This window comes from Anoplolepis gracilipes, chromosome 3 (assembly GCF_047496725.1).
Source record: "Anoplolepis gracilipes chromosome 3, ASM4749672v1, whole genome shotgun sequence".
In the NCBI taxonomy this organism is placed as follows: domain Eukaryota; kingdom Metazoa; phylum Arthropoda; class Insecta; order Hymenoptera; family Formicidae; genus Anoplolepis; species Anoplolepis gracilipes.
The window spans coordinates 8,391,309-8,401,810 of NC_132972.1; the positions used below are offsets into that span (position 1 = coordinate 8,391,309).

Genomic DNA, 10,502 nt, shown 5'->3' on the forward strand with positions numbered 1-10,502 from the left:
GATATTTTGATAGAATATATATATTTTAATAAATGCATATAAATCATTTTTTTATTTCTCGAATTTTATTATATATTTTCAAAATTAGAGAATGTAACATATATTAATCGATTATCTAGCCAATAGCTGTAGTAAGCCTTAAGTCGTAAGAAATGAACCAATCATATTCATTATTCTTCTCTAAAGTCAATTGTAATTGGTTAATTTCTTACGGCTTAAGGCTTACTACATCTATTGTAGACCTGGCCTAAGACTAGGCCATTAGGTCATAAATAAATCAACCTATTACCATCAAGCATTTTGAAACGACTGTGATTGGTCAGTTTGCTTACGATTATAATTATTAAAAAATTTTTTCACATGCGATGGCTCTTATTTAGTCGAATAATTATAAATAAGCGTTCTTTCGAAAGATTTTATCATAAATATTAGGAGAATACATTTTAGCGAGAAGTGATCTTGTGATTTTATTTTTTGTATGTGGCTCTCGCAATGATATAGGTTAGGTTCCAACGTTTTTGTTGCTGGTCCTAAATTCTGAATCTCATCTTCGCGCGTTTGACATTCTGTCAGCTGTCAGTCAAGACCAACTATCAGCATGTTATCGCGTAAAAACAAAGATCTACGGACAATTAAGGAGGGAGTGGTCGGCAAATATGTGAAGAAAGAAACACCACCTGAAATGCCAAGTAGGTATCTCGTCTTTCTTTATTCTGTGTGTGTCTTTTTGAGTCGTTTCATGAAAATTTTCTTTTCACTCAATTTAAGAAAAGATAACCTATAACATTCTCATAAACGTTATAAATTGATTCAACGTATCCATGCATCATTTCGCATCTATATACACTTATACAGCATTCAACGCTCAAAGTAACAAAAGAAATCAGTTATCATGTTCCCATAAACGTTATAAATTCCGATTCAATGAACATGTATTTCAAGAGACAAAGCTCGACAAATATTGTACATGTGCATGTATTAATAGACAGGAATATTATTAGATCTTTGCATACGAAAAAGGGTGTTTTTAAATTTAGATTCAAAGAAACTTGTTCACGAGATATATTACTAATTATTACCTTTTATATTGAACAAATATTTTGTTATGATTAACTTCCTTCTATAATTTTATACATTAAATTCTTTAAGATATTTTTATTTTTTCTGCGACATGTTTCTGATATTGCAGTATTATGCAAGATAAACTTGTTGTGTAGTTTATATTATAAATTTTTTTTCAATTAGATATCCAGCAAATATTTGCAATATATGTATAATATTAAAATAGTAAATTATAAAATAATTTGCTATTAATATATTAGACATAAATAAATAAAACAAAAAGCTAACTATATAATTATAACTAACAATATTGTTAACATCAAAAACAAATATATAACGTTCAATATATTTATTATATTATATAGAATTATGCATATATTGCAAATGTTTGCTAGATATGTACTTCAGAAAAATTTTGCTTATAAAATGTTTATTAATGAATTATTAATAAAATCTCATTTAATTGATTTTTTTCTTTAAAAAATTGGAGAAATACTGATATAATTTTCCAGTCTTTCTCAGCATTCATATTCCCTAATACAATCTTGTTTTCTGTAAAAATGTCAATTATATAACACAATTTGTATTATTTACATCTAGTTATCAATGTATGGACGACAGAGCCGAACAGAAGGACGAGACGACGGAACAACCATTCAACGATGCCGAATATGGTAAATATATAAATATATAATTATATATAAATATAAATGAAGCATTATATAACATATTTATAACTGCGTAATAAAAAATAAAAAAAAGAGATCTGCAACATTTGCTTGTCTCACAAGGAAAGATATAGAAGTGTCTCCCTTTGATTTGAATGCGCTTTGAATATGTTGTAGTCTAGGTCAAAATAGGAGGCATATATTTTTTTATACGTGCTTTTTCGGCCATTAAGGGGGTGTTTCACCCTCTTGAGAAATATCGCTTTTTATATTTTTGAGCAAATATTGTCGAAAGTAAGAGGTATAAAAAAAGTTTTCAATAAAAATTTTATGGTTTTTAATGTATTTTAAAACTGCTAATCAAATTTTTCGAAAATGTCCCATTTTTCGAAATCCTTCCCCCCCCCCCCTCAATTTTTGAAAAATCTGATTATGCCGTTTTAAAGTACATTAAAAACCATTAAAATCTTCACTGCAAATTTTTTTTTATATCTCTTACCGTTTCGATAGTATTTGCTCAAAAATATAAAAACCGATTTTCCTCAAGAAGGTGTTTCACCCCTTTACGGGCCGAAAAAGCAAGTATAAAAAAATACGTGCCTCCTATTTTGACCTAGACTGCAACATATTCAAAGCGCATTAAAATCGGAGGGAGACACTTATAACCCAGTATATTTTTTTTTTTTTTATTTAATTTCTATATTCTATTGTGTGCAATGTGTTACCAAGATTAGTGCCTTATATCTTATTACTGTATGTATATGAATATTAAATAAAGTTGAAATGATTTCTTGCACATTATCTTTAAAAACAAATTCTAATTTTTTGATAAGAAATCTGTCTAAAAGAATATTTGATGAATCTGAATGCAATTATGAAAGCGATTTTTAATTTTTTTGACAATAAGCATTCCTTCAAGTGCTAAAATTTGTTCTGGCGGTTTCTAGAATACGATTCTTTTCGATAAATAACAAAGAACATAATATCTCCCAATCTCAATTTCAATTAGTTGCTTTATAATTAAGAAATATATATACATATGAAGATTTATCGATGCTTCTCTGGTATCAGTCTATTCCTCAACAACCTAGTACAGTGCAGATGTTCGGAAATACAAAAACCATACCCAGTGCTGTCGGTTTAGGTAACCACGAGGGAAAATATACGCCAAATAGTTCTATTCCCGACTTAGCTCAAAGGTTAATAAATAATAATTTTGATTTTTAATTTTATAAAATAAAAAATTAACATTTAAAAATGAAATACTTTTATCAGATAAACATCTAAATATATTTTTTCTCCTTAATTTTTTGACTCTTTTATTTTTACCATAGATTTGCCAGTCTTGCTGTTAATACTGGAATAAATGACAGCATGTTTTCGAGAACCGCGACACCCATGTATCATCCCGAATTGTCGCCTGCAATGTCCCACACTTATATCAATCAGTATGCTGGATCTGAATATCATTTGGACAGAGTACAGACACCACAGATGCCTTATATGCCTTACGATATCGACTTTGGTTACGAAGATTATAATCACTCCATGTATCATCAAAATGCTGGGTACGATTTTCCTAATAGCTTTCGTATTTACATGACAAATATATCATTTTACGAAATTATATTATTCATATCCGTTAAAAATATATTATTTTAATGAGCCTTTATCATTCTGGTTATCAAGTTACAGCAGATGTCATTCGGAGAGATCGAGTTCTCGAAGTGAACAGCAGCAGGAAGAGCTACCTTTACCGCCTGGATGGTCGGTTGACTTCACGCTCCGTGGCCGAAAGTATTATATCGATCACAACACCAAAACTACACATTGGTCGCATCCGCTCGAGAAGGAAGGTTTACCCACAGGTTGGGAGAGAATTGAATCGCCTGAATATGGAGTTTATTATGTCAAGTGAGTAGTTTGCCTTTTGCAAGAAGAAAACAGGACAAGGTTCCAATAAGGCCTAATGCACATATATAATAGAGAAAATACTGGGAATAGGAATATAGGAAATTGGAATTGTTTCATTTTAGAACAAGAAAAGATAATATGCATAATGAATTAGGAATAATTAATCCATTCCCTTCTCTTGCTTGAAATAAAATAATTCTAAATTGTTCTTTCAAACGCGGTCTCGTTACAATAAGTTCTTTTCTTTTCTTTCTTCGTAGCCACATTACGCGTCAAGCGCAATACGAGCATCCGTGTTATCCGCACGAGATACAGGCGGTACGCGTCGTGTCACCACCACGACACACGCACTTTCACTCTCATAGTGTTCTCGTGCCGGCCAATCCCTATCTCAACGAGGAGATACCACATTGGCTATACGTGTATAGTAGAGCTTCGATAGCCCTGGATCGTAAGCTGCGCTGGGAGTTGTTTCGCTTACCCGAGCTAGACTGCTTCAACGCCATGCTTACTAGACTGTATAAGCAGGAACTGGAAGAAGTTGTGATGCGTTACGAAGAATACAGGTAAGAGATCTAAAATAAAGACGGTCGGTGATATTAAATGCATTTATGATAATCTCATTTTCACATTTTGCATTATTTGATTTTGCTACAGATCAGCATTATTGTGTGAAATGGAACAGAGATTGAAAGAATTGAATCCAGAATCAGGTAGTAGTAGTGCCGGTGCTATTGCCTTACGAAGATCTCTTCCTTGAGAGAAATGTCAATTAAATATATATATATATATATATATCTTCTCTCGACTGATGGAAGGTTCCTTTAGATAAGTGATTATCGATGTGTGTCACACTTGATACATGTGTAGATATTGTAAAACAATGAAGTTGATCTTTTTTGATAATGTTTTTATTATACAAGTTTTAAGAAATAATTATTAAATGTTACCTCTAATGCTCATTCACTTTGGCAGTTTCTTCTTCTACTTTGGTAGCCTTTTCTTCCTTTTCCATTTTGTGCACAACATCAAACTCCTTGACAAGTTTCAGGCCTGAGATTTGGTATACATGCGTGGTATCAGGTACACCAGTCAAAAATCTATACGACATTCCTGTAAAAAAATAAGTTCCGTAAGTTTTTTTCTGGTAAAATCAATAAAAAATTGATAAAAAGTACTTTGACGTACTTCGTTCTGTGCTATCTGTTGGCATTTTGTCTTTTAAAATTAGATAGAATACAATGCCAAAACAATTCCAGCCTACAAAAGCATAAAGCAATGAAAGTCTTTCTCTAGTTCGAAAGGCTTTGTGCTTATCTTTTGTATTTTTTATTCCGAGTAAATGCTGCAGGTATTTTTTCCACATGATTTTTAAATTTGTGTATGTGCAAGTCTAAAAAAATATCGTGTAACCTATAAAAAAAACTTGTAAAACTTTAAAATAAATGATCAATAACTATATTTGTGTTGATAAGAGAGTGATAAAACGAATTATAAAATTATTAAAAAATACATCTTTGTTTTAACTGTATGTATAAATATAGAAGACTAAGATAAATTAGAAAAATTTTCATAAAGAGAAAAAAACTTATATTTTCGAAAAAAATCAGGAAATGTTTAGTTTTATTTCAATTAAAAAATGGATTAATTGATGAAATATAAATAGATTAGATTACCTAACCTATCACTAGTGTACAAATTATCATCTGTCAATGGCTGTGTTCAGCAGAGAAGCAAATCAGTGAGCGCTTAGTGATTCTTTACCGTGATTGGTTCCTGCACTTGGATCCAACAAAGATCTAAATGCAAGAACCAATCACAATAAAGAATCACTAAGCGCTCACTGATTTGCTTTCTCTGCTGAACGCAGCCAATAAAATTTTATAGTAATCGTTTATAGTTTATATACACCATAGAGATATTATATATAGAGTACGGGAGGGGGCCGAGAACGCGATAGCGAAATAGAAAGAGAACGCTGCATATAGACCCTTGCTGTCCTTGTCTATCGCGCATGCGCGTTATAAAAATGTTACTCTTAGGCTGAATCTACAATAGATGTAGTAAGCCTTAAGCCGTAAGAAATTAACCAATTACAATTGACTTTAGAGAAGAATAATGAATATGATTGGTTCATTTCTTACGACTTAAGGCTTACTACAGCTGTTGTAGACTCGGCCTTAGGGTGCGTTCGGGGCACAGACTTCTATATAATACTGGACTGCTAACTCCTTATGTATAAGCAGAGAGAAGCCTGAGAGGCGCCATGAAGCCGTTTTTGAGAGAATCCATTTTCACCGCAGTACAGTGGCGCTAACTGGATCGATTTTAGAGCCGGTACAAGTATATATATATATATATATATATATTACTATATATATTACTTCATAATATATGTTAAAGTGAAAAAAGATCACGCGCAGTTGCAATTAATAATATGTAAAATATTAATAAATGTATATGTTTCGTACTTTTGAGATCCACAGTTATGAATCTAGCACGGACACGAACCATAATTTGTGGATCTAGCACGGACACGAACCGCTGGAAAGTCGATCCAGCTATGTAGTTCCACCGGCTCTAAAATCGATCCAGTTAGCGTCACTGTACCGCGGTGAAAATGGGTTCCCTCAAAAACGGCTTCATGGCGCCTCTCAGGCTTCTCTCTAGTTATAGTATCAACTAGTAAACCATGTGTTTTGCTTGAAAGAAATCAACGGTGGTCATAGATTGATAGACAAAAGTATTTTCTTTGCGTATTATTAAAAAAAAATAATAAAATGTCTGAGAAAGTGTTAATGCGAAAAATTAAGAAACGAGAAAAGACAAAATTAGCAAAGTTAAAACAACGGGAGGAACAAAACGGTAAAAGCATATAATTTTTAAGGTTACATCTGTGAAGCGAAAATTATGTAAAAATTGTTATTTAATTAGTTTCAAGATATGTATATACATATCTTATTCAATTGATAATTGTCCGTTATGTAATTATGAATTGAAATAATCATTAAAATTGAAGATCTCTTCCATATATATTGTTGATTATATCTTTCTTTAACATTCTTCTCTATCATTATTTATTTGAAGTATTTATTTCTTTATTACAGATGAAATTAGTTCAGAGAATACAACTGAAATAAATCAGCAACACATGGAAGAAAAAGTTCCTCTAAAAAGTAAGACCTTTAATTAATTTTATTTTTATATAAAAATGTGTACTTGTATTTTGTATACAATCTTACTAAGAAACTAATAATGTTATTTACAAAGCAGCTATTGAGCTATTTTTCCATTTAATATATAATTAATATTTATGTATATTTTTTAGAAAAAAGGAAATTATCTGAACAGCCAGAAGTAGCCACTGAGAAAGAAGAAATCACTGAGAATTGTACGTACTAATTTGCTAAAATGATAATAATTAAATAATAATTTAATATTTCTGTTTAAAAAATATATATATTTATTTTTTTATTTAGTACCAGGTACAGCTATGGGTTTTGAAATAACAAATGATACAAGCTTTTCTGTATTGAATGGAAGAGTATGTGAGAATACATTGAAAGGAATAGAAGATATGGGTTTTACAAAAATGACAGAGATACAAGCGAAAGCTATACCACCTCTTTTAGAAGGGAGAGATCTGGTGGGTGCTGCTAAAACCGGATCTGGCAAAACTCTGGCATTTTTAATTCCTGCAGTTGAGTTGATTTACAAATTGAAGTTTATGCCTCGTAACGGTATGTAAACTTGATATAGTTTAAGATGTATTCTGTATCAGAATGATATTGAGATATTTTTTATATTGTATTTTATGAATAATTTTTATGAACTTATTATACAACAGTAATATGTAATTATGATTTGAAATATAATTTGAATAGTTGATTAAATGTAAATAATAATTAATTATATTTGTGTTTAATATATACTTATATTTTTGTCTTACATGGAAATAAGTTCACAAAAATTATTAATGAAGTTTCTTACATTGTCTCTATTACTCTACTGCAATTGTATAAAATTAGCTTGGACAAAACGCAATGTATTTATTATTTGTAGGTACTGGATGTATTATTATGTCTCCCACTAGAGAATTATCTATGCAAACTTTTGGTGTCCTGAAAGAATTAATGAAATATCATCATCATACATATGGTTTATTGATGGGTGGTGCCAGTAGACAAACTGAAGCACAAAAGCTTGGAAAGGGAATCAATATTATTGTGGCAACACCAGGACGATTGTTAGATCATTTGCAAAATACACCTGATTTCCTATACAAGAATCTTCAATGTCTAGTGATCGACGAAGCTGATCGTATTTTAGATATTGGATATGAAGAAGAGTTGAAACAAATCATTAACATTCTTCCTAGTTAGTGACATTACAATTCACATTAAAATTAAAATTGAATTATACATATTTTTTCATTACTATGTAATTTATTATTACAGAGCGTCGACAGACTATGCTGTTTAGTGCGACACAGACTCAAAAGGTAGCAATGATAACAACATTAGCTCTTAAAAAGGAACCTATATATGTTGGAGTTGATGACAATAAGGAAATAGCAACTGTGGATGGTCTACAACAGGGTTACGTAGCATGTCCAAGCGAACAACGATTTTTACTTCTGTTCACATTTCTAAAGAAAAATAGAAAGAAGAAGATAATGGTTTTCTTTAGTTCGTGCATGTCTGTCAAATACCATCATGAACTCTTAAATTATATTGATTTACCTGTAATGAGTATACATGTATGTGTTATTGGATACGTTAGTACTTTTTAAAATTGCTACTTTTTTGGTTTAACGTTTCTACTCTGATTATGTTGACAGGGTAAACAAAAACAAACGAAAAGAACCACTACCTTTTACCAATTTTGCAATGCTTCTACTGGAATTTTACTTTGCACCGATGTGGCTGCGAGAGGTTTAGATATACCCGACGTCGATTGGATTGTGCAATATGATCCACCGGATGATCCTAAGGTAAGGAATGTTATGATATTTCACTTTGTTTACCATTGAGAGAAAAAGAAAAAGAGAAAAATTACATAGTTGAATTATTATTGATATAATAATCCAATCATAAATACGAATTTACAATTAATGGATATCACACATTTTTTAGGAATACATTCATCGTGTAGGCCGAACTGCTCGCGGAGAAGGCAGCAGCGGTCATGCTTTATTGATACTGCGGCCAGAAGAGCTTGGTTTTCTTCGTTATCTTAAAGAAGCTCGCGTACCCGTCAACGAGTACGAGTTCTCTTGGAATAAAATTGCTGATATACAATTACAGGTTTGTTATACAATTAGATTTCTATACATATTCAATATAGTATACTGTGGGCCATATTTGACAAGTCATGATTAGGAAGTTTAAAAATATCATTATATGGTTGATTAATGAAAAAAATAGAGAAATCTAAGTTAGTGTACTTGTTCAGTAACTCTATCTGCAACTTCACTTATTAATATCTTGTACATTATGAAGTGATATAATTATATAAATTTGATAATTATTTATAAATATATTTTTTGTTTTTAGCTTGAGAAGCTAATATCGAAGAATTACTTTTTACATCAATCGGCGAAGGAGGCGTTCAAAAATTATGTTAGAGCATACGATTCTCATCATTTGAAACAGGTTTTCGATATAGAAACCTTAGATCTAACGAAAGTTGCCAAATCATTTGGATTTATTGTACCACCAGCAGTAGACTTGAGTAAGTGCTCTTAATAATTATAAAGATTTAACATTAAAAATTATGTAATAAAAAAGTACACATATTCTATAAAAGCTAGAATATTTTACATAAGCTGGAATAAATTCGAAAACATTCCAAATTCTTTAATATTAAATTAGTTACAAAAATGTAACATTTTAAAAATATCTAATATTTATGAAAATCTTATATTCTATTTAACATTTTTTAATTGTACAATACAGAAATTTCGTCCAGCAAGGCTTCACGACCACGAAAAAGGCTTGGTGGGGGTGGTTATGGACATTACAAAAATATGAACAAACCAAAACTATCAAAGAATACCAAGACATTTCGACAGTTTAGCAGATAATTATGTATACACATAGACAAGCAGTGATATATAATGTGTCGTCAAAATCTTATATATCATTGATTTTATTGTACAGTTTATGTTTCTATTAGATCATAAACACATTTTTGATTTATGTTAAGAAACTTATTTTTAACAAAGTTGTTTATGATCTTTGATTATTTTAAATTATCCTGTTTACCTTAAATTTTTTGCAATAAATTCACAAAATCATGAAATAAAGTGGAAGGACTTTGCGGGTCAGTTAATATAATTAAGTTTTGATTTTTGTGGAATAAAGATTGAGATTGAAAGATGCGATATGAATATTCATATGATTGTTATCAGGATGATAGGCTTAACGAATTTTTCATTATTTTTGAGATAATGTTTTGCAATGGTTAGAATTTATTCAATCTTCGTCCAATGGTTACAACAGTAAAAAAATATCCGGGAATTATTCCCTAGTAAGTTGCTTATACATATTCATGTTACTTTGTTTTATATAAAGATCATTATAACGTTCACAATATTCCAATATTTTATTTTTCTAAAAACGAGAGATTTTAAGATGAGAATTTTTGAAAATGATTTTAAGAAACAAGTTAAACAGCACTTTAATTTTCTCAATTAAGTGTTTGATTGCTAGATCGTGTTTTGCGCATGCATGACAACTTGCCGTTTTAAACACGTGTATACATGCGCACATCATAGATCTTATGAACAAGTTGTTTATGGCACAATCGAATATACATATAAAATTTCAAGGTTTTTTAATTAATAATTCTTGTTTA

The 10,502-nt window shown here is 30.5% G+C and overlaps 2 protein-coding genes across 4 annotated transcripts; both read left to right on the forward strand.

Moving 5' to 3' along the window:
- The first annotated feature begins 343 nt into the window (after positions 1-343).
- On the forward strand, positions 344-4,606 carry LOC140663883 (protein salvador homolog 1). Of its 3 annotated transcripts, none has more exons than XM_072888421.1 (7): positions 344-689; positions 1,663-1,736; positions 2,802-2,929; positions 3,065-3,298; positions 3,426-3,644; positions 3,905-4,210; positions 4,302-4,606. In XM_072888421.1, the coding sequence occupies exons 1-7, from the start codon at positions 599-601 to the stop codon at positions 4,402-4,404; spliced, it is 1,155 nt and encodes a 384-aa protein (XP_072744522.1). In that variant the 5' UTR covers positions 344-598; the 3' UTR covers positions 4,405-4,606. The 3 variants fall into 3 exon arrangements, with proteins under 3 accessions (XP_072744522.1, XP_072744521.1, XP_072744523.1); XM_072888420.1 differs by having other exon boundaries at positions 347-689; positions 3,420-3,644; XM_072888422.1 differs by lacking the exon at positions 344-689 and adding an exon at positions 744-870 and having other exon boundaries at positions 3,420-3,644.
- A 1,581-nt stretch (positions 4,607-6,187) lies between these two features.
- Pit (probable ATP-dependent RNA helicase pitchoune) lies at positions 6,188-10,493 on the forward strand. Its single transcript, XM_072888968.1, has 10 exons — positions 6,188-6,509; positions 6,752-6,820; positions 6,973-7,035; positions 7,124-7,384; positions 7,707-8,021; positions 8,102-8,403; positions 8,485-8,637; positions 8,780-8,950; positions 9,200-9,377; positions 9,602-10,493. Exons 1-10 carry the CDS (start codon positions 6,425-6,427, stop codon positions 9,727-9,729), a joined length of 1,725 nt encoding a protein of 574 aa, XP_072745069.1. The 5' UTR covers positions 6,188-6,424; the 3' UTR covers positions 9,730-10,493.
- The last annotated feature ends 9 nt before the right edge of the window (positions 10,494-10,502 follow it).